Raw genomic sequence first — 25,089 nt, forward strand, 5'->3', positions numbered from 1 at the left:
GGACGTGTGTATGTGTGTGTGTGGGGGGGGGGAACGTGTGTGCATGGTGTGTGGGGATGTGTGTGTATGTGTGGACATGTGTGTATGGGTGTGTGTGTGGGGGGGGGGACGTGTGTGTATGGGTGTGTGTGGGGATGTGTGTGTATGGGTGTGTGTGTGGGGATGTGTGTGTATGGGTGTGTGTGTGTGGGGATGTGTGTGGGGGGGGATGTGTGTGTATGGGTGTGTGTGTGGTTGTGTGCATGGGTGTGTGGGGACGTGTGTGCATGGGTGTGTGTGTGTGTGGATGTGTTTGCACATCACACACACACCCATGCACACAACCACACACACACACACACACCCATGCACACAACCACACACACACACACCCATGCACACAACCACACACACACACACCCACCCATGCACACACGTCCCCCCCCACACACACAGCCATGCACACACGTCCACCCCCCCCCACACACCCCCATGCACACACATCCCCCCACACACACACCCATGTACACACGTCCCCACACACACGCACACACCCATGCACACACATCCACATCCATGGATGGGTGTGTGTGTGGGGACATGTGTGCATGGGTGTGTGTGTGCGTGGGGGGATGTGGGTGTGTGGGGATGTGTGTGTATGGGTGTGTGTGTGGGGGTACGTGTGTGCATGGGTGTGTGTGTGGGGGGGGGATGTGTGTGCATGGGTGTGTGGGGACGTGTGTGCATGGGTGTGTGTGGGGATGTGTGTGCATGGGTGTGTGTGTGTGGGGGGGGGGACGTATGTGCATGGGTGTGTGGGGATGTGTGTGTATGGGGTGTGTGTGTGTGTGGGGACGTGTGTGTATGGGTGTGTGTGTGGGGACGTGTGTGCATGGGTGTGTGTGGGGATGTGTGTGTATGGGTGTGTGTGGGGATGTGTGTGTGGGGATGTGTGTGTATGGGTGTGTGTGTGTGGGGATGTGTGTGTGTGGGGATGTGTGTGTATGGGTGTGTGGGGACGTGTGTGCATGGGTGTGTGGGGATGTGTGTGCATGGGTGTGTGTGTGTGGGGATGTGTTTGCACATCACACACACACCCATGCACACAACCACACACACACACACCCATGCACACCACACATACCCACCCATGCACACACGTCCCCCCCCCACACACACCCATGCACACACGTCCCCCCCCCACACACACACCCATTCACACACGTCCCCCCCCACACACACACCCATGCACACACGTCCCCCCCCACACACCCACCCATGCACACACGTCCCCACACACACACACACATGTACACACATCCCCCCCCCCCCCACACACACACACCCATGCACACACGTCCCCACACACACACACCCATACACACACGTCCCCACACACACACACCCATACACACACACATCCCCACACACACACACACACACCCCCATGCACACACGTCCCCACACACACACACATGCACACACATCCCCACACACACACACCCATACACACACGTCCCCACACACCCATGCACACACGTCCCCACGCACACACGTCCCCCCCCACAGACACCCATGCACACACATCCCCACACACACACCCACACACACACCCATGCACACACGTCCCCACACACACCCATGTCCCCACACACCCACATCCCCACACACACACCCATGCACACACGTCCCCCCCCCCCGACACACACACACCCATGCACACACGTCCCCACACACCCATGCACACACATCCGCACACACACACACACACACACATGTACACACATCCCCCCACACACACACCCATGCACACACACACACCCATGTACACACGTCCCCACACACACCTATGCACACACGTCCCCACACACACATACACACACACACACCCATGCACACAACCACCCACACACACATCCATGCCACACCCACAACACCCCTCCCCCACCCACATCCACCCACCTGACTAGCAAAAGGTCCGTGGGTTGTGACGATGGCCATGGGCTCGGCCATGAAGCAGCCCTCCTTCCACTGAGCAAACTGCTTGGGGAAGGGGAAGACGGGCTGAGTCACCTGCCCGCAGTTCACCAGGTAGTTGTAGATGCCTGGGATCTGCTGACTGCTGTCCGACACCGGCGTCCCAAACACCTGCAGCTTGAAGAACCCAGGCTTTGGCAGGTGGACCGTCAGGACGAGGTTCAAACCCGAGGTGTTTGAGAAGGTGAAGGAGGAGAAATCCTCCTCCCCTTCCACGGCGATCAGGTTGGCCAGGATCCGCATGGGCTGCCTGGTCTGGAACACCACCGTCACCGTGTTGCAGTCCAGGTGGATAACCGGGTCCGGGTGGGACACGGTCGCCATGCCGAACTCGGAGAACCGCGGCTGGGGCCCCAGATACCCCGGCGGGAGTTTCGGGAGAGGCCTGGTCCGCACGTCCTCCTGACAGACGATGAGGTACTGGGCGTTGTGGTACAGGGTCTGACCCTCTGTGGCCGGGTCGTTGGCGAAGATCTCCAGCCCGTACTCCCCGCGCCCCGGGGGGCTGACGTCGAAGATGGTGGTGTCGCCCACGGTCCGCTGCATGACGTAAGACTCCAGGTCTGCATCGCTGGCGTCAATGTGCTTCAGCCGCGCCATGAACTGCATAGGGCGGGGATGCCGGATCTCCAACCGAGCCTTCCCCTCCTGCGTCACCATCACCGGCGACCGCTGGGCCGTAGTCAACCCGTAGCGGTGGAAGGCGGAGCAGGGGCCCCAGGTCAGGCTGGAGCAGGGGGGAAAGGGTTCGGTGCTGCTGCCAGGCTCCGTCTCATACTCTATCTTGTACTCACACACCTGGGAGTAGACGCCCTCCTTCCTGTCCCCAACTTCCTCCTTGGCGTAGATGAACAGGATGTAGGCGGCCGTCACTGGCAGGCGGAGGTTGAAGGTCGCCACCCCGTCCTCAATGTCGTGCATCCCGAACCTGACCCCCCAACCAACACACACACACACACAGTCAGATTCTAGGAGGTGTGAAAGAGCGTGGACTGATCTATGTCAGCGACTCTGTATCTGCTTTAAAAATATCTGTCAACAAGAGAGGCAAGTGTATCACAAGGGAGGTCACGCATCCACTCACTAAGCATCGCCAACACCACTGCAACTGGGATGTGGTAATGTGGTGTTTTCTGAATCCCAGAAATGGCCTCAACGAAATAAACCGTTAATGATATGGGAAACACGGCTTAATTCGGGAGACTTACAAACTCTTACTGGTATGACTGTGAAGATTTTTTCCTATGATTTTTAGCCAAATTTGGTACTGACAGACAAAAGTATTTCCAGAGAAAATGGAAATGTTATAGTTTACCACGGACACACACACACACACACACAGACAACTGAACACCGAGTTATAACACAGACTCACTTTGTTTACACTAGTGAGTCAAAAAGGGAAGCTGATGACTGACCTATACATTGCACTGAACCAACACACTGCTCACAGCCAACCAGATTCTAGAAGTGTAGACAGACAGACAGGCAGACAGATAGATACAGACAGACAGGCATACAGATACACAGACAGATTCATAGATAGATAGATACCATACTTTTCCGTCTACAAGGTGCTACATGGTTTTTTTTTACTCCAATCTGACCTCGGCATCATGTCAGCCGTAAGCATTTATCTGGGAATAAAAACTACATTCTGACTGCCACGCGGTGCCACTTGTCAAAACCAACTCCATTATGACAAGTTTGATGACAATAAATGCATACGATGACACTGAACAGAGACACTTCAGTCTTACCACTGTCAGATTCCACATGGCTCCTGTCCACCATCACAGGCCAAAAAGTATGGCACATAAATAGAGACTTGTTTGTCTATGTAAACATATGAAAGCAGCAAACTGAAATGAAATAAAATAAATACAACCAAATAAACTCTCTGACACACACACACATACCCACACACCCACGCCCACACATCCACAAACACCACCCCACCCCCTTATTCCACCCTGACACACCCTCACACACCCCACCTGTTCAGCTTCGCCCCTCTGTATGTCTCCCCCCCCCCCCTTCCCTCCACACACACACCTCCACACACACCACCCCCACATCCCTCCCCCCCCCACACACACCTCCACACACACCACCCCCACATCCCTCCCCCCCCCACACACACCTGTTCAGCTTGACCCCTCTGTATGTCTCTTCCCCCCATCCCTCCCCACACACACCCATACACCTCCACACACACCACCCCCACATCCCTCCCCCCCCCACACACACCTGTTCAGCTTGACCCCTCTGTATGTCTCTTCCCCCCATCCCTCCCCCCCTCACACACACCCATACACCTCCACACACACACCACCCCACATCCCTCCCCCCCTCACACACACCCATACACCTCCACACACACACCACCCCACATCCCTCCCCCCCCTTCCCCACACACACACCTGTTCAGTTTGACCCTTCTGTATGTTTTCCCCCCATCCCTCCCCCCCCACACACACACCCATACACCTCCACACACACCCTCACACCGCCCCCGTCCCCCCCACACACCTGTTCAGCTTGACCCCTTGGTACGTCTCCTCCCCATTCTCAAATTGCAGGGTGAAGTTGAAGGCCACCGACAGCGAGTGGTGGCGCTGGGGGAAGCGCAGCGCGACCTTGACCCCGCCCCGTGCACGCACCACGGCCGCGCGGTGCGTCACCAGCTCCAGGCCCAGCTTGAAGAACTGCGGCTTCATGTGCGGCATGCTCTCAAACTCCTCCAGCGTCACGCACCTCTCCAGCAGCTGCCAGCGGGGGTCATCCGGGAAGTGGGTGTAGATCAGCTGGTGGGGGTCCGTCAGGAAGAAGTACTCGTCCAGCTGGTACTGGAAGTCCTCTTCCGACGTCTGCTTGCCCATGAGGCGCCGCGCCCCCCAGTGGGCGTCAATGAGGCACCAGGTGCCGTAGATGTAGATGGCGTTCCACGTGTGCTGGTTGACTCCGGGGCCGAACTTCATCCCCGGAACATAGTCCACGCCTTTGGCGTAGCCCCCAATGATTTTGGAGTGCAGCCCTGCGTAGCTGTGGACAGAATGGTGGTGCGACTGTTGTTACTGTGGTGGTGGTTGTGTGTGCGGGTGTGGGTGCACGTGGGTGAGGGGGTGTGTGGGTGAGGGTGTGTGTGTATGTGTGGGTGTATGCATGTGTGTGTGAGTTGCTCAATGAATGTGTGTGAATCAGAATCAGAATCAATTTTAATGTCAATTAAACCTGAACAAGGTTTATAAGACACGCATGCAAAGTTACATGAAATCACGCACAAAAAAAGCAAAACAAAAATAGATAAATATTGAACAAGACATTGAAACACTCCTGCACACTATGGCGTTTTTGACAGCAGTCACTGACAAATTTCCCAAACAGTCCCACAAGTTTGTCTTCCAGTATTAGCTGACTGGGTTTAATAATATTTGGAATGTAATTTTGAATTTTTTGTATGAATTCTAATTTCTTTGTATAATTCGCAGTCATCTAAGAAATGAAATTCATCCTCTATTTGACATTGTAAACATTGTCTCCTTTCTTTTGGGATGTTGTACACTGTGTGTGTACACGAGTGTGTGTGTGTGTGTTTCTCTATTTGTTTTTGTTTTTTTTCGTTCTGCATAGCTTGATTAACACAGCTCAGTCTATTTATTTATGATACTAGGGAACTTATTTATCTTTTTTTTTTCTCTCTGTTTATTCATATATTTACATCTTTCTCAATCTATTCATCTGTTTATCTGTTCATTTATTTATCTATCTATCTGTTTGTCTGTCTGTCTCTGCCCGTCGGTCTGTCTGTCTATCCGAGTCTGTCAATCCTAGAGGAGAGAGAGACAGGGAGACGACAGAGACACACAGGGAGACAGAGACACAGAGACAGACAGAGAGAGAGAGAGGAGACAGAGACACAGAGACAGACACAGAGACACAGAGAGAGAGAGGAGACAGAGACACAGAGACAGACAGACAGAGAGAGAGGAGACAGAGACACAGAGACAGACACAGAGAGACAGAGAGAGAGGAGACAGAGACACAGAGACAGACACAGAAAGACAGAGAGAGAGGAGACAGAGACACAGAGACAGACACAGAGACACAGAGAGAGAGAGGAGACAGAGACACAGAGAGAGAGAGGAGACAGAGACACAGAGACAGACACAGAGAGAGAGGAGACAGAGACACAGAGACAGACACAGAGAGAGAGGAGACAGAGACACAGAGACAGACACAGAGAGAGAGGAGACAGAGACAGACACAGAGAGAGAGGAGACAGAGACAGAGACACAGAGAGCACATCACATCCATGACCAGATGTGCAGGCAACAGGGAAACAAGACGGAAGCGTTGTGCACAGACCTGCACATGGTGTTGAAGAGCATGGCGTAAGTGGTGACTCCAGTCTTCAGCCCCATCAGCACCTCCTCAGGGCTGCCCTTCTCCACCTGGTCAAACCGCATCTCCTTCAGGTTCTTCGACGCCAGCCAGCAAAAGATAACTCTGGAAACAAACAGAAAATCTTACCTATGCACACATAATCATGTCTACATGCACATATATATGGATGTGCACATGTATATACCAGCAGAAGGTAACTCTGGAAACAAACAGAAATTCTTACCTATACACATAATCATGTCTACGTGCATGTATATATGGATGTGCACATATATATATATACCAGCAGAATATAACTCTGTAAACAAACAGAAAATCTTACCAATGCACACATAATCATGTCTACGTGCATGTATATATATACAGATGTGCACACACATATGCCAGCAGAAGATAACTCTGTAAACAAACAGGAAATCTTACCAATGCACACATAATCATGTATATACAGATGTGCACACACATATAGCAGCAGAATATAACTCTGCAAACAAACAGAAAATCTTACCTATACACATAATCATGTCTACGTGCATGTATATATATATACAGATGTGCACACACCAATGCCAGCAGAAGATAACTCCTACATCCATGTATGCATCAGTGCACATGCCACAAGTTCAGTTTGCTTTTCAAGAACATGCTACAAACATGTTTCAAAACAGCTTCTGAGTACACACACACACACACACACACACACACACACAGATACATCACTGAGCAACAGAACTGTACCTGACTTTCTCAATTTCGTTTGTAATGTTCTTGGAGAAAATCAAATCCCACACCAGATCACGGAAATTGTTGTGGTCGGATTTGGAAACCTGGACAGATCACAAACATGCATGTAGCCAACTTTGACCCCTCATCCAACGATATGCTCACAACTTTGACCCCTCATCCAACGATATGCTCACAACTTTGAACACTCATCCAACGATATGCTCACAACTTTGAACCTTCATCCAACGATATGCTCACAACTTTGACCCCTCATCCAACGATATGCTCACAACTTTGAACCTTCATCCAACGATATGCTCACAACTTTGACCCCTCATCCAACGATATGCTCACAACTTTGAACCCTGTCACGGCTCGTGGGCGATCTGCGTGCATGCCTGTCTACATTTTTTCCCCTTCTCTTTTCCCCCTTTCTCTCTCCCTTCTCCTCCTCTCTCCCCCTTCTTTTCCTCTCTCTCCATTCTCCCCCTCTTTCCATCCCTCTCCTTCACCTCCCTCTCTCCTTCGTGCTTTTGCACGTGTGGCATGTCCCTTCTCCTGAACGGTTTTTTTTTCGAACTCTGAGCGAGTTCAGGAGTCAATCTGGTTAGGAGAGAGAGATTTCTCTGGGCTGTTGACACCAAGCTTCGCAGAGAGACGGGTCGCCGTTCCAGCGTGCGTGCTGTAGGGCGCCGTCGATGAAGTAGTGGGGGCGTTTCCCTTTGTCACCCCTTCTTCTGTATTTGTCTGTTTCACTCTGGGCCAGTGACGTGCCTGGTGACAGGTGAGGGAGTCTGTGTTTGTTGTCGTAACATTTAGTGATGTGACTTGTGATTAAGAGAGGTTTAGGGTGCTTGTAAGGTTAGTGTGATGTTTTTTTTTAGAGGATATCTTTTAAATACAGTATTCTTTTACTTCTAAATATATGGGGGAATTAGTAAATTTGTTGTTTAGGTGTAACATTTTTGCCATAATAATATTCAGCTCAGATTGTTTCAAATTTGTTTTTGGAAATGTGATATAGCCTGACTGGTGCCGTTTCAATTATTCAGAACTAGTATCATTGAAACTTGAATATTGTTACTGCCTTGTTTAGCGCAATGTATATTGCTTAAGATAAGGGGGGTGGGGTATACTCTTTTATAACTGGTTTAAAAAACAACCAAACAGTCTACAGAGCCGATGGGGTGTTACAGGTTTTTCCGGTGTTTCTTCCCCTCCGTGCCGCTGCCTTCGACGGGTCCCCAGAACACAAGCCTGGAATCTTCCTCACTCCCGTTCCCGTTCCCACTCCCACTCCATACTTCCATCTACCCCTTTCCCACCTTCCCACTGTCCCTCTTGCCGACCAGCTGCAGCCATCAAGCTACAAGTTTTGTCCGTTTTCAGCTGTCAGCACGAGTTTTGAACTCTGGCAGCAGGGTTGATCAGTACTGCTGCAGTTGACTGTAACTTGTAGAATTGTGCTGTGTTTAGACAAAGGTTATTTTTTTGGTTTGTAATGCCCTGTTTTGTGGCGGGTATTTATTTATGTATTTTTTGCATCACCACAGTAAAGCAACGAGCTGAACTCTTCTGTGTCTCTGTGTTTGTGTTGTCGGGACGTTAGCTAGTCTGGGAAGGGGTGGGGGTTCATGGGCAACCCCCTACGGGTTGTGACAAACCCTCATCCAACGATATGCTCACAAACCATCAAACAGATGAACACAGCAAGCTGACGACACAATATCGCAAAAGGAAAAGGAACAGACAGAAGATATCTAACCCTGCACCATGTTTTAACATATTAATCTCTCCACAACTGATGGAGAGTTTCACAGTGTGAGCAGGACTTATGTTTTGATCTATACGGTCTCGAACGATGAGACACAATTCCTATAACATAATTACATCCACAACAAAAATCCTTTCTTCGAAAGAGAAAGAAAGAGAGAGAGAGAGAGAGAGGAGAGAGAAAGACCGAGAGGGAGGGAGAGAGAGAGAGCATGAGATGAAGAGAGAGAGAAAGAGAGAGCGAGAGAAAGAGAGCATGAGACAAAGAGAGAGAGAGAGAAAGACACAGAGAGAGGCAAAGAGAAGGAGAGAGAAGAAGAAGAAGAAGAGAGAGAATAATACAGACAGACAGACATAGAGAGAGAGAGAGAGAGAGAAAGAACGACTGATGGAATGATGCTGCTGTTTCTGTTCCGTCTTTCTGGGCAGGTCAAGGAGCCAAGACAGAAGACTGTCTCCTCAAGACGGCACTGTTCAGCAAACTGTCTGCTGGCCACGGAACACCACAAGACGTACACAGAATACCTCTAAACCACCCTCACTGGACGAATCCCACACCACATCCAGTGCTCAACTCCAGCTGCCAACAGACAGTTATGGTTTCCAAGTAACATGATTTTGCTTCCAACATGTAAATAACACATAACCTTTTCATTCAGGTTACACAGGTTCAGTTTGGCTTTCTCAAGGAGGCGTCACTGCGTTCAGACAAATCCATACACACCACACCACATCTGCTAGGCAGATGCCTGACCAGCAGCATAACCACACGCACTTAGTCAGGCCTTGAGTACATGCATATATATTTGTGTACCTATCAGAGTGGATTCTGCTACAGAATTTTGCCAGAGGACAACACTCTCGTTGCCATGGGTTCTTCATCAGCGCACCAAATGTATGCTACACACAGGACCTCGGTTTATCATCCCATCCAAATGACTGGATGCTCAGTTTGATTTTCTAGTTGAACTTGGAAGAAAGGGCAAGAATGTGATTCGTACCCACAACCTCTGAAGAGACTGTATCGGCAGATGAGCAGCTACCATTCTGAATCCTTCCTCCTCTTTACTCACTAGTATTCTATCTTTTTGTATGTGCATTTTTCTGGTTGGTTTTTTATTATAGGAATTTTTTTCCCTAAAATTATGGTTATCTAACATACTTACAGTGACCCACTTGTGAAGACTCTGGCAGGGGTCTGATTCCTGTCCTGTGCAAACTATGCGGAGAAAACGAAAGTAGCAACAGGTGATAACCTCCAGGAAGTAGGTTACCTCCCCTCTGTATCCCTGACTAGCTTCCTCTTTTGTCCTGTTTTAACGGACTCTGTTCTGGCTGAGGAGCGTCTTGACCATTCTGCCATGGACTCTGTTCTGGCTGAGGAGCGTCTTGACCATTCTGCCACGGACTCTGTTCTGGCTGAGGAGCGTCTTGACCATTCTGCCATGGACTCTGTTCTGGCTGAGGAGCGTCTTAACCATTCTGCCACGGACTCTGTTCTGGCTGAGGAGCGTCTTGACCATTCTGCCATGGACTCTGTTCTGGCTGAGGAGCGTCTTAACCATTCTGCCATGGACTCTGTTCTGGCTGAGGAGCGTCTTGACCATTCTGCCATGGACTCTGTTCTGGCTGAGGAGCGTCTTAACCATTCTGCCATGGACTCTGTTCTGGCTGAGGAGCGTCTTGACCATTCTGCCACGGACTCTGTTCTGGCTGAGGAGCGTCTTAACCATTCTGCCATGGACTCTGTTCTGGCTGAGGAGCATCTTGACCATTCTGCCACCTACCTCCTTAACTCTCTCCATACGAACGGCGAAAGAGACGACGTTAACAGAGTTTCTCCCCAATTACCACCATCAAAATATTACAAGTGGAAGGCTCTTAAACTGAAGAGGTGAATGTTGACAAAGAATACCACAATTCTGACGACGGAAGCTAAAGGTTGGATCATTGAGACACCCACTGGACATCCGAGGGGTCTGTGTAGAGGAGAAGAGAGGACTGGCCATACTGAGTGAGTTAAGGGGCAGTGCCGTAAGAGTCAGCACACACAGAGAAACCAGCGCCTCACCTGCACGGCGTGATCGTCCACACTCTGCAACACCTGCTGATCAATGGCCTGCAGTGAAGGCTTCTGTTGCTGGGGGCCGGTGGAGGCGGGCACAGGGGGCGGGGCCTCCCCTTGGCCCTGGTCCACAGCCACCAATTGGAAGTCCCGGGGCGCAGTGGGCGGGGCCTGCCCCACGCTCCTCTTCTGTACCTGCAGGGGCTTGGTGCTGGCCGGGATCACCATGGATGTGACCACCGCCTGGGGCACAGAGGGTTGGGGCTCTGGTCACTGCATGCTTCTCTTACAGGGGTTTTTATACAGGGGTTTTATACTGCTTTTTCATATAGGTTTTTTTTTTTTTTTATATATACATGTTTTTCATACTGGTGTTTCATATATACAGGTTTTTCATAGGAAATTTTCTTCCTAAAATTACATTTAAGTAACATACTTACTGTGACCCACTCGTGCAGCACACACACACGCACACACACACACACACACTCACACATGGTAATTCAATCTCTTCAACATTTCTTTCTTCTGTTTTTTTTTAATTGTTAAAATACTTATTGTGTGTGGTATGTGTGACTGCATGTGTGTCTCATAAAGCTTGTTAAGGGTTAATAGACATTCTGATTCTGATTCACACACACACACACACACACACACAGCACAGCACAACCCTCCCCCCTACACACACAATGAACACCACCCCCTCATCCCAACAGTTGCAGAACCCCTTTCCTGACCTGCTGTGGCAGCCCAATGAGGTCTTTGTGGACGGCTGCCGGAGCCTGACCAGAGCCAGGAGAGTAACCCCCCCTCTGCTCAGCGCCAGGTGTGTCTGCTTCCCTCGGACTGGACCCCGGGGCCCACACCTTCTTGTGGCCTGGTGCGTAGATGGTTTTTGGTTCGGTGCCCGGGGCATATGTGTCCTGCCGATCCGTGCTTGGGGCGTAAACATCCTTCCGCTCGGAGCCCGGAGCATAGACATCCTTCCGCTCGGAGCCCGGAGCATAGACATCCTTCCGCTCAGAGCCTGGAGTGTAGACATCCTTCCGCTCAGATCCAGGAAGATAGACGTCCTTCCGCTCGGAGCTGGGGAGGTCAGCATCTCTCTGGGCGCCACCTGGTGTCCAAACGTTCTTCTGTGCAGAACCCGGAGCCCACACGTTCTTCGGAGCAACGACTGGAGCAGCGTCAGCCTCTCTCTGACCCGAGCCGGGGGCCCACACCGCCCTCTGCACAGACACCTGGAGCGTAGCTGCTCTTCTGCTCCGTTCCGGCGGCGTTCCCATCCTTGGGGGCGGAGCCTGGCCGCCACACGTTGGGAGCCGGAGCGTCATTCTCTCTCTGAGTCGTCGAACCCGGAGCCCACACCGGCTTCTTGGCCACAGGGGGAGCGTAGGTGACTTTGTGTTCAGCACCTGGAGCATTGGCATCCTGAGGGGCAGAGCCTGGCTTCCAAACGTTCTTCTGCCCGGGGGTCTCTGCATCCTTCTGTGCCATGCTGGGGGTCCAGGAGGGTTTCCGGATGACGTCTGGGGTGTAGGTCACCTTCTGGAAAGCGCTGGGGGCGTCAGCAGGTCTCGGGGAGGTGGCTGGCTTCCACACGTGCTGAGCGGGCGCATCGCTGTCTTTCTGAGGGGGCCAGGTGGGTTTCTTGTACGTGGGGGGCGGTTTCTTCTCCACAACCTGGGGGGCGTCAGTGTCTCTCGGGGTGGATCCCGGTGCCCAGACGTTTTTCTTCTCTGAACCAGGGGTGTAGATTTCCTTCTGGCCTCCCGGTGTCCACACAGCTGTCTTCGGGGCGACGCCCGGGGCCACGACAGTTCTCTGGTCAGTGTCCGGAGCGTTGACGTTGGGAGCTGTGTACGTGACCTGGACAGGGGCATAGGAGTCCTTGTGGCCTGGGGCGTAGCCCTCGCCGCGACTCGCCTCCGGCATGCTGACATCTCTCTGCCCCGGGGCGCCAGTGAACGCCACCTGCACAGCGCTGGGAGCAACAACAACGCTCGGCTGATCGCTCCCTGGGGCGTAGACGTCTCTACGATCCGCACTCTGATCCATCACGCCAGGAACAGAAACGTTCATCTGCAGCGACGCGGACTGGTCCCCTGGTGGGTATCTCTGCACACCAGCCGGCGTGAACCTCACCTCAGAGACCACCGGCTGTTGGCGCTGACCCGGGGTCGCAGAGGTCATGAACTCTTGCTGTGGACGCTGACCCGGAATCGCAGAGGTCACGAAGTCTTGCTGTTGGCGCTGACCCGGAATCGCAGAGGTCACAAACTCTTGCTGTGGGCGCTGACCCGGGGTCGCAGAGGTCACGAACTCTTGCTGCAGGTCTGCCGCGCTTCCTGGAGTGTAGGCCAGCTGCTGGAACGTGGTCCCCGGCAACGAGGCCGACACGAACTGCTGCTGCTGCCGTGCGTCAGGGGCCCTTCCGGACACGTACTGCTGGGGGTGGGGGTCGGGCACGTTGCCTGAAACGTACTGCTGCTGCTGCTGGTACGTGTCCGGGGCCTGGCCGGGCATGTAGCGCTGCTGTTGGCGGGTGTCGGGCACGGTGTCAGGCATGTAGTGCTGCTGGTCCAGCAGTTCAGGGGGGGGCGGGGGGAGGCTGTCTGGGTCTGACAGCGCCATGCTGGCTGTGGCGCTCTCCAACTGCGTGAGGACAGAAAAGGTCACTGACGATACCATCATTACATAACCCTACCCCCCTCCCTGCTTTCAACACACAGTGCCTCACCCCCCTCCCTGCTTTCAACACACAGTGCCTCACCCCCCTCCCTGCTTTCAACGCATGGTCCCTCACGCCACCCCCCCCCCCGCTTTCAACACACGGTGCCTCACCCCCCCTCCCTGCTTTCAACACACAGTGCCTCACCCCCCCCCCCCCCCCTGCTTTCAACACACAGTGCCTCACCCCCCCCCCCCCCCCCTGCTTTCAACACACAGTGCCTCACCCCCCCCCCCCCTGCTTTCAACACACAGTGCCTCCCCCCCCCACCGCCCTCCCTGCTTTCAACACACAGTGCCTCCCCCCCCCACCGCCCTCCCTGCTTTCAACACACAGTGCCTCACCCCCCCTACCCCCCCTGCTTTCAACACACAGTGCCTCACCCCCACCCCCCCCCCCCTGCTTTCAACACACAGTGCCTCACCCCACCCCCCCCCCCCTGCTTTCAACACACGGTGCCTCACCCCCACCCCCCTCCCTGCTTTCAACACACAGGTGCCTCACCCCCCCTCCCCTCCCTGCTTTCAACACACAGTGCCTCACCCCCCCCCCCCCCCTGCTTTCAACACACAGTGCCTCACCCCCCCACCCCCCTCCCCGCTTTAAACACACAGTGCCTCACCCCCCCCCCCCCCCCTGCTTTCAACACACAGTGCCTCACCCCCCCCACCCCCCTCCCCGCTTTAAACACACAGTGCCTCACCCCCCCACCCCCCTCCCCGCTTTAAACACACAGTGCCTCACCCCCCCACCCCCCCCCCTGCTTTCAACACACAGTGCCTCACCCCCCCACCCCCCTCCCCGCTTTAAACACACAGTGCCTCACCCCCCCACCCCCCTCCCCGCTTTCAACACACGGTCCCTCACCCCAACAGAACCGGGCTGATATGCATCAGGAGCGGCGACTGTGAAGGTAAAACTCTCCATGGCAGCGCGGCGTTCGGGCGACTCCTGGTAGAAGGCACGCTGCTGTTCATCTGGCGATGCGTAGTGCACGTAGTACTGGCAGATGTGAGTGTACGTGTCGCCATCCTTGGAGGGGTCGTTGCCGTACACCTCGATCCCGTACTCACCTGTGGACGGAAGCTGGAACGTCACCTGGACAGGAAACAAACACCAGTCACTGCACCTGACGGACACATGTCAAACCACAAGCCGTAATGATGATGGGCAACTGTCAGATTATAGAGTTGTGAGAGCTGCGCTGTGGGTGGCCGTTGATACAGTGTTGGGTGTGACTTGACATCAATACAGACATGACTGATGTACTATTGAATGCCTTCAAGGTTTGAAAGCACTCCATCAATACAGATAGACTGATGTAGGTGTGATGAAAGCGCTCCATCAATACAGATAGACTGATGTAGGTGTGATGAAAGCACTCCATCAATACAGATAGACTGATGTAGGTGTGATGAAAGCACTCCATCAATACAGATATAACTGATGTATGTCTGATGGAAACACTCCATCAATACAGATATGACTGATGTAGGTCTGATGGAAGCACACCATCAATACAGATATGACTGATGTATGTCTGATGGAAACACTCCATCAATACAGATATGACTGATGTATGTCTGATGGAAACACTCCATCAATACAGATATGACTGATGTAGGTCTGATGAAAGCACACCATCAATACAGATATGACTGATGTAGGTCTGATGGAAACACTCCATCAATACAGATATGACTGATATAGGTGTGATGAAAGCGCTCCATCAATACAGATATGACTGATGTAGGTCTGATGGAAACACTCCATCAATACAGATATGACTGATATAGGTGTGATGAAAGCGCTCCATCAATACAGATATGACTGATATAGGTGTGATGAAAGCGCTCCATCAATACAGATATGACTGATGTAGGTCTGATGGAAACACTCCATCAATACAGATATGACTGATATAGGTGTGATGAAAGCGCTCCATCAATACAGATATGACTGATATAGGTGTGATGAAAGCGCTCCATCAATACAGATATGACTGATGTAGGTCTGATGGAAACACTCCATCAATACAGATATGACTGATATAGGTGTGATGAAAGCGCTCCATCAATACAGATATGACTGATATAGGTGTGATGAAAGCGCTCCATCAATACAGATATGACTGATGTAGGTCTGATGGAAACACTCCATCAATACAGATCACTCACCTGCACGGCCTCCCCCAGGTCGTTGTCCCGGATGTACCTCTCCAGCTCCTCCTCCTCCACCCCGTTGCGGCGCAGCTTGCACAGCACGAAGGCCGGCTTGGTCTTGCGGAACTCGAGGAACACGCGGCCGTCCGTGGTGGTCAGGATGCCCTCCGGAGGGTTGGCCACCAGACCCAGCTGCTCCACGGCAAACCCCGGGCCCCACGTGGCATCCGAACACAGCGGCAGTGGCATGGCGGCTGGGGAAGCCATGTCGGCCACCACCTGGGGTTTTTGTGTGACGTGAAAGATGGTGGTGGTGATCGTGGCACTTTTGCACCATGCATACATCCACCTCCACACCAATCCCCAAATTTACACTTACAAACACACACACACACACATACACATGCATCCACATCCATACCAGTCCCATAATCCACTCCCCCCCCCCCCCCACACACACACCTAAGAGACCCACTAACCTTGTACTCACACGCCGCAGTGAAGGTGCTCTTCACCCCCCCCCCCCCCTCACACACACACACACCCAAGACACCCACTCACCTTGTACTCACCCCACCCCCCTCACACACACACACACCCAAGAGACCCACTCACCTTGTACTTACCCTCCCCCCCCCCTCACACACACACACACCCAAGACACCCACTCACCTTGTACTCACCCCACCCCCCTCACACACACACACACCCAAGACACCCACTCACCTTGTACTTACCCCCCCCCCTCACACACACACACACCCAAGAGACCCACTCACCTTGTACTTACCCTCCCCCCACCCACACACACACACACCCAAGAGACCCACTCACCTTGTACTTACCCTCCCCCCCCCCCTCACACACACACACACCCAAGAGACCCACTCACCTTGTACTCACCCCCACCTCCCCCTCACACACACACACACCCAAGAGACCCACTCACCTTGTACTTACCCTCCCCCCCCCCACACACACACACCCAAGAGACCCACTCACCTTGTACTTACCCTCCCCCCACCCACACACACACACACCCAAGAGACCCACTCACCTTGTACTTACCCTCCCCCCCCCCCCACACACACACCCAAGAGACCCACTCACCTTGTACTTACCCTCCCCCCCCCACACACACACACCCAAGAGACCCACTCACCTTGTACTTACCCTCCCCCCCCCCACCCACACACACACACACCCAAGAGACCCACTCACCTTGTACTTACCCTCCCCCCCACCCACACACACACACACCCAAGAGACCCACTCACCTTGTACTTACCCTCCCCCCCACCCACACACACACACACACACCCAAGACACCCACTCACCTTGTACTTACCCTCCCCCCCACCCACACACACACACACCCAAGAGACCCACTCACCTTGTACTTACCCTCCCCCCCCCCCACACACACACACCCCCAAGAGACCCACTCACCTTGTACTTACCCTCCCCCCCCACCCACACACACACACACCCAAGACACCCACTCACCTTGTACTCACACGCCGCAGTGAAGGTGCTCTTCACCCCCACCTCCCCTGTCAGCAGCTGGGCGAAAAAGCTGAAGTAGTACGCCCCTGCCCTTGGCGCCCGGAAGACGATGGTGTCTGTGTGGTTGTGGCCGTGGTGCTGGAGGGCGTAGTTCTTCAGCTTGTGCCCCTCATACATCTCCTCCCCGCTGTCGGCGAACGTGATCTTGTAGGAGAAGTTGGTGGGCTTCCTGTAGCCCAGCGTCAGCGCCAGTCGACCTGCCCAGCGAGGTCAATAAGCAAAACGGTCATGAAAGTAAAATGTTGCCTGTCTCTTTCTTCTTCTTCGTTCATGGGCTGCAACTCCCACGGTCACTCGTATGTACACAAGTGGGCTTTTATGTGTGACCGTTTTTACCCCGCCATGTAGGCAGCCATACTCTATTTTCAGGGGTGTGCATGCTGGGTGTGTTTGCGTTTCCATAACCCACTGAACGCTGACATGGATTACAGGATCTTTAACGAGCGTATTTGATCTTCTATTTGCATATACACACGAACGGGGTTCAGGCACAAGCAGGTCTGCACATATGTTGACCAGGGAGATCGGAAAAATCTCCACCCTTTACCCACCGGGTACCGTTACCGAGATTCGAACCAGGGACCCTCAATCCAACGCTTTAACCACTTGGCTATTGCGCAAGTCACCACCACCACCCCCCCACTTGCTCTACTCACCTTTCTGCGTGCTGATGACGCCCTGTTGGTGCGACACGAAGTGCATGGCACACTTGAAGAAGTAGGACTTGACCAGCGGCATGGACTCAAAGTCCTGCAGACTGACCGGCCGGTCCAGCAGCTGCCACTCCTTGGCCTGTGACCAGTGGCTGTAGATCAGGTGCTCAGGGTCTGTCAGGAAGAAGAAGTCGTCGTATTCGTACACCTGTGTGACAAACAGAGGAGGTCAATGTATGCACATATCACAACACACACACACACACCCCTCCAAAACCATCACTGGAAAAAAAATTTTCAGAAATGAAATAAAATTACAAAAGCAATATCATATATTTTTTTTTTAAATCTGACCAGATTTTCGGTCAGCTTTGCACTTTTTGATAAACTGCTGATTATATGTGTGTACTTTTCCTTCCAAGAAAATAGAACCATCTGACCTGGTAAAAAAAAAAAAAAAATTAAAACAATTAATACATTTTAAAATGAAACAACATTTTTTTTTAAAAAGTGTTTTAATTCCATCAACACAGTCAGCTCAGCTCACCAGATTTTCAGCAACATTCTTCTCAGAGACAAGGTAACGCGTGGCCCAGTGGGAATCGATGAGATACCAGCTGCCGTCGATCAGCACAGCGTTCCAGCTGTGGTTGTAGTTGCTCTCCTTGAACTGGTTGCCGGGGCGATAGTCCAGCCCCTTGGCGTAGCCTGTCAGTATCGTCGAGGTCAGGCCCGCAAAGCTGTACAGAAAAAAAAAGATTTTTTTTCTTCCTGAAATTACCGTTTTTTCTTCTTCTTCTTCTCTCATGGGCTGCAACTCCCACGTTCACTTGTATGTACATAACTGGGCTTTTACCGTATGACCGATTTTACCCTGCCATCTAGGCAGCCATACTCTGTTCTCAGGGGTGTGCATGCTGGGTATGTCCTTGTTTCCAAAACCCACCGAACGCTGACATGGATTACAGGATCTTTAACGTGCGTATCTGATCTTCTGCTTGCGTCTAAACACGAAAGGGGTTCAGGTACAAGCAGGTCTGCACATATGCCTTTTTTTTCTTTCTTTTTTTTCTGCCTGCAATTCTATTTGTTTTCCTATCGAAGTGGATTTTTCTACAGAATTGTGTCAGCGACAACACTTTAGTTGCCATGGATTCTTTTACGTGCGCTAAAAACATGCTACACATGGGACTCATCCAAATGACTAGCGTCCAGACCACCACTCAAGGTCTAGTGGAGGGGGTGAAGATAATGGCGGCTGTGGGATTCGAACAAGTGTGCTCAGATTGTCTCACTTCCTAGACGGACGCATTACCACAAGACCAGCACCAACATACTATACGGTGAGCCACTGGTGCAGACTCCGGCAGAGGTTTAATCCCTGTCCTGTGCAAAATAACTCTGCTGATGTGGACATGTCGAAAGTAGGTGTGGCAGAAAATATATACCTGGACTGTTTGGAAAGATCTATTACTATATCAGTTTACATAGCTGGACAGAAAACAGATCTATTACTATATCAGTTTACATCGCTGGACAGAAAACAGATCTATTACTATATCAGTTTACATAGCTGGACAGAAAACAGAGCTATTACTATATCAGTTTACATCGCTGGACAGAAAACAGATCTATTACTATATCAGTTTACAGAGCTGGACAGAAAACAGAGCTATTACTATATCAGTTTACAGAGCTGGACAGAAAACAGATCTATTACTATATCAGTTTACAGAGCTGGACAGAAAACAGAGCTATTACTGTATCAGTTTACAGAGCTGGACAGAAAACAGATCTATTACTATATCAGTTTACAGAGCTGGACACAAAACAGATGTATTACTATATCAGTTTACATAGCTGGACAGAAAACAGAGCTATTACTATATCAGTTTACATAGCTGGACAGAAAACAGAGCTATTACTATATCAGTTTACATCGCTGGACAGAAAACAGAGCTATTACTATATCAGTTTACATAGCTGGACAGAAAACAGAGCTATTACTATATCAGTTTACATAGCTGGACAGAAAACAGATCTATTACTATATCAGTTTACATCGCTGGACAGAAAACAAACACCTTTCTATATCACTGGAATCTTCATTGATAACAAGAAATGCTGTCGGTTTTGGAAAAATGGATCTTTTATTACTTACTCATCAATGTAACACAAGGGCTGACTATGTAGCATTATTCTAAGACTTATTCATAAGTGTATTGAGTACATTTATAGATGTTATTTCAAGACATGTAACAGAAGTATTGAGTATGTGAGATAAAAAGACACCGACACACACACACACACACATCCTCGCACACACAAACACACACACACACACACACACACACGTGTCCTCCCACAAACACATACACCCTCCCCCCCACACACACACACACACGTGTCCTCCCACAAACACATACACCCTCTCCCCCCCCCCACACACACACACACACACACTCCCCCACACACACCCACTCCCCAACCCCCACCCCCACATACCGACAAAGAACCTCAAAGGTGCGAGCGTAGGTTCCCTGTTTGTTCTGGAAGGACAGCAGGACGTCCTCAGGGCTGCCTGGCTTGGCGCCGTCCCTGAACGTGATGGCGTGCATGTTCTTGGATGTCATCCAGCGAAAAATGACCCTGGGTAAGAACAACAAATGGATACCAAAAGAAAACCATTAGCAGAGACCCAGGCTTTGACACACAAGCCACAACCTGGAGGAGTCTGGTGAACACTTCCATGCGGCACCCCCAGGACTGTCGGCAGGGTTGACTCATTCAGATCCGGACCCAGGCACTGGTCTGGCATCAAAATTTGTCTCACTAAGACGGTTTTAATGTTCCCACATATATCTAAACCATAAGGATTAACGTTCCTACATAAGGATTAACGTTTCTACATATATCTGAACCATCAGGATTAATGTTCCTACATATATCTGAACCATTAGGATTAACACGTTCCTACATATATCTGAACCATTAGGATTAACACGTTCCTACATACATCTGAACCATCAGGATTAATGTTCCTACATATATCTGAACCATTAGGATTAACACGTTCCTACATATATCTGAACCATTAGGATTAACATGTTCCTACATATACCTAAACCATAAGGAAAGGAACTAAGTTCTACAGTATTTTTCTTGGGGAACTGGGGAGGGGGGGTGGGGAGGTGGTTCCGGCCTGGTGGTGGAAGGTGGCCAGCTCCTTTTTCTTTTTTAATTTCTGGATCAGTCCACATGTACTCTGGAGGGGAAAGGGTATGTTTTCTGTGATTTTACTGCATCAATCATGGCATGGAAACCTGGCAAGGCTGTGAGCTGCCCCAGGCTGAAAGGGTTCAGGGGGGTGGGGAAACAGAAGGAGGAGGAGAAGGAAAAGAAGGAGGAGGAGAAGAAGGAGGAGGAGGAGAAGGAGAAGAAGATGATGATGATGATGAACAAGAAGATGAACAAGAACAAGGAAAACAAGAACAAACAAAAGAAAAAGAACAGGACAGGAAGAAGAAGCAGGAGAAAAAGAAGAGGAGGAGAAGGAAGAAGAGAAGAAGAAGAGGAGGAGGAGAAGGAAGAAGAGAAGAAGTATGAGGAGGAGGAGTAAGAGGATGAGGAGGAGGAGGAAAAGGAGAAGAAGAATAAGACCAAGAAGAACAAGAAGTAGTAGTAGTGGCAGTAGCCATCAGTACAGTACCTGACTTTCTCCAGCTCTGTCCTGAAGCCGGTGCTGTAGACCAGGTGCCAGATGAGGTCCGTGAAGTTGTCGTGCTCCACCTGTGACACCTGTTGTTCACACACACACACACACACACAGTAAGCACCTGTGACACCTGTCGTTCACACACACACAAGGTAAGCACCTACGACACCTGTTGTTCACACACACACACACGGTAAGCACCTGTGACACCTGTTGTTTACACACACACACACACACGGTAAGCACCTGCGACACCTGTTGTTTACACACACACACGGTAAGCACCTGTGACACCTGTTGTTTACACACACACGGTAAGCACCTGCGACACCTGTTGTTCACACACACACACACGGTAAGCACCTGTGACACCTGTTGTTCACACACACACACAGAGTAAGCACCTGTGACACCTGTTGTTCACACACACAGTAAGCACCTGTGACACCTGTTGATCACACACACACGGTAAGCACCTGTGACACCTGTTGTTTACACACACACACGGTAAACACCTGTGACACCTGTCGTTCACACACACACACGGTAAGCACCTGTGACACCTGTTGTTTACACACACACACGGTAAGCACCTGTGACACCTGTTGTTCACACACACACACACGGTAAGCACCTGTGACACCTGTTGTTCACACACACACACACAGAGTAAGCACCTGTGACACCTGTTGTTCACACACACAGTAAGCACCTGTGACACCTGTTGATCACACACACACCGTAAGCACCTGTGACACCTGTTGTTCACACACACACACACAGTAAGCACCTGTGACACCTGTTGTTTACACACACACCGTAAGCACCTGTGACACCTGTTGTTCACACACACACACACACGGTAAGCACCTGTGACACCTGTTGTTTACACACACACGGTAAGCACCTGTGACACCTGTTGTTTACACACACACGGTAAGCACCTGTGACACCTGTTGTTCACACACACACACACACGGTAAGCACCTGTGACACCTGTTGTTCACACACACACACACACACACACACACACAGAGTAAGCACCTTTGACACCTGTTGTTCACACACACACACACGGTAAGCACCTGTGACACCTGTTGTTTACACACACACGGTAAGCACCTGTGACACCTGTTGTTCACACACACACACACACACACACACACACAGAGTAAGCACCTTTGACACCTGTTGTTCACACACACACACACGGTAAGCACCTGTGACACCTGTTGTTTACACACACACCGTAAGCACCTGTGACACCTGTTGTTCACACACACACACACGGTAAGCACCTGTGACACCTGTTGTTCACACACACACAAGGTAAGCACCTGTGACACCTGTTGTTCACACACACACGGTAAGCACCTGTGACACCTGTTGTTCACACACACACACACACACACACACACACACAGAGTAAGCACCTTTGACACCTGTTGTTCACACACACACACACGGTAAGCACCTGTGACACCTGTTGTTCACACACACACACACGGTAAGCACCTGTGACACCTGTTGTTCACACACACACAGTAAGCACCTGTGACACCTGTTGTTCACACACACACACACAAGGTAAGCACCTGCGACACCTGTCGTTCACACACACACACAAGGTAAGCACCTGTGACACCTGTAGTTCACACACACACAGAGTAAGCACCTGTGACACCTGTCGTTCACACACACACACAAGGTAAGCACCTGCGACACCTGTCGTTCACACACACACACAAGGTAAGCACCTGTGACACTGCTGTCCCTGTCGTTCACACACACACACAAGGTAAGCACCTGTGACACCTGTTGTTTACACACACACAAGTTAAGCACCTGTGACACCTGTCGTTCACACACACACACTGTAAGTACCTGTGACACCTGTCGTTCACACACACACACAAGGTAAGCACCTGTGACACCTGTCGTTCACACACACACACAAGGTAAGCACCTGTGACACCTGTTGTTTACACACACACAAGTTAAGCACCTGTGACACCTGTCGTTCACACACACACACTGTAAGTACCTGTGACACCTGTCGTTCACACACACACACAAGGTAAGCACCTGCGACACCTGTCGTTCACACACACACACTGTAAGTACCTGTGACACCTGTCGTTCACACACACACACAAGGTAAGCACCTGTGACACCTGTCGTTCACACACACACACACGGTAAGCACCTGTGACATCTGTCGTTCACACACACACACACACACAGAGAACAAGTGTAAACACCTGTTGTTGTTGTTCATGCAGAGCATCTCATCATTTACCTCAACTGATGTAAAATATCTGACAATTCCTGCCACTGAGGAGCAGTTCACATGTGTACCAACCAGTGGCAGTGTGGAGTGGACTGTGGGCCCAGTGGTAACATATCTGCCTAGGGCGCCAGAGAATCTGAGTGCACTGGTTCAAATCCCATAGTCTCCAGTATTTTCTCCCCCTCCACTAGACCCTGAGTGGTGGTCTGCATGCTAGTCATTCGGATGATGAGATGATAAGCCAAGGCCCGAGAGCAGCATGCGCTTAGCACACTTGACAGAACCCACAGCAACAAAAGATTTGTCCCTGGCAAAATTATGTCAAACAAGAGAGGCAAGGCCTTCAAGGCTCACTTGTGATAAATTAAGTCCCCTAGCATTAATTACAGAGTAATTTCACTTTTTTACTATCTGCACCAAAACGTTTGCAAAATAAATAAAAATTCCATGCTTAGCAAAAGAAAGTCCTGTTTGAACAAAAAATGATAATAATGACTGCTTTTGTTGTTGGGTCAGAATAAGAGGTCAAAGTGCCAAGTTTAGATAATACAAAAAATATAAATATAACAGTAAATGCAGTTTGCACATAATTAGGCTTCATTTTTTTTTTTTTTGTGCCCATCCCAGTGGTGCAATATTGTTTTAAACAAGATGACTGGAAAGAACTGAATTTTTCCTATTTTTATGCCAAATTTTGTGTCAACTGACAAAGTATTTGCAGAGAAAATGTCAATGTTAAAGTTTACCACGGACACACAGACACACGGACACACACACACACACACACACACACACAGACAACCGAACACCGGGTTAAAACATAGACTCACTTTGTTTACACAAGTGAGTCAAAAAATCCACTTCAATAGGAAAACAAATAAAATTGCAGGCAGGAAAAAATACAAAAAATTGGGTGGAGCTGTCAGTGTAGTGACGCGCTCTCCCTGGGGAGAGCAGCCCTAATTTCACACAGAGAAATGTGTTG

The 25,089-nt window shown here is 50.8% G+C and overlaps 1 protein-coding gene across 1 annotated transcript in view; it reads right to left on the reverse strand.

Moving 5' to 3' along the window:
* Window positions 1–25,089, reverse strand: part of LOC143293941 (uncharacterized) — a 50,606-nt gene that overhangs the window by 5,416 nt on the left and 20,101 nt on the right. The window contains exons 3-16 of the mRNA XM_076605334.1: window positions 21,809–21,897; window positions 20,605–20,748; window positions 18,647–18,839; window positions 18,103–18,307; window positions 17,387–17,643; window positions 15,896–16,159; window positions 14,586–14,816; window positions 13,469–13,642; window positions 12,209–12,244; window positions 10,994–11,251; window positions 7,162–7,250; window positions 6,385–6,525; window positions 4,549–5,061; window positions 1,942–2,944 (exon numbers count right to left, since the gene is read on the reverse strand). Of these exons, the coding sequence (XP_076461449.1) occupies window positions 1,942–2,944; window positions 4,549–5,061; window positions 6,385–6,525; window positions 7,162–7,250; window positions 10,994–11,251; window positions 12,209–12,244; window positions 13,469–13,642; window positions 14,586–14,816; window positions 15,896–16,159; window positions 17,387–17,643; window positions 18,103–18,307; window positions 18,647–18,839; window positions 20,605–20,748; window positions 21,809–21,897 (3,597 nt within the window). The remainder of the gene's footprint in view (window positions 1–1,941; window positions 2,945–4,548; window positions 5,062–6,384; window positions 6,526–7,161; window positions 7,251–10,993; window positions 11,252–12,208; window positions 12,245–13,468; window positions 13,643–14,585; window positions 14,817–15,895; window positions 16,160–17,386; window positions 17,644–18,102; window positions 18,308–18,646; window positions 18,840–20,604; window positions 20,749–21,808; window positions 21,898–25,089) is intronic.

Source organism: Babylonia areolata, chromosome 19, assembly GCF_041734735.1.
Source record: "Babylonia areolata isolate BAREFJ2019XMU chromosome 19, ASM4173473v1, whole genome shotgun sequence".
In the NCBI taxonomy this organism is placed as follows: Eukaryota; Metazoa; Mollusca; class Gastropoda; order Neogastropoda; family Buccinidae; genus Babylonia; species Babylonia areolata.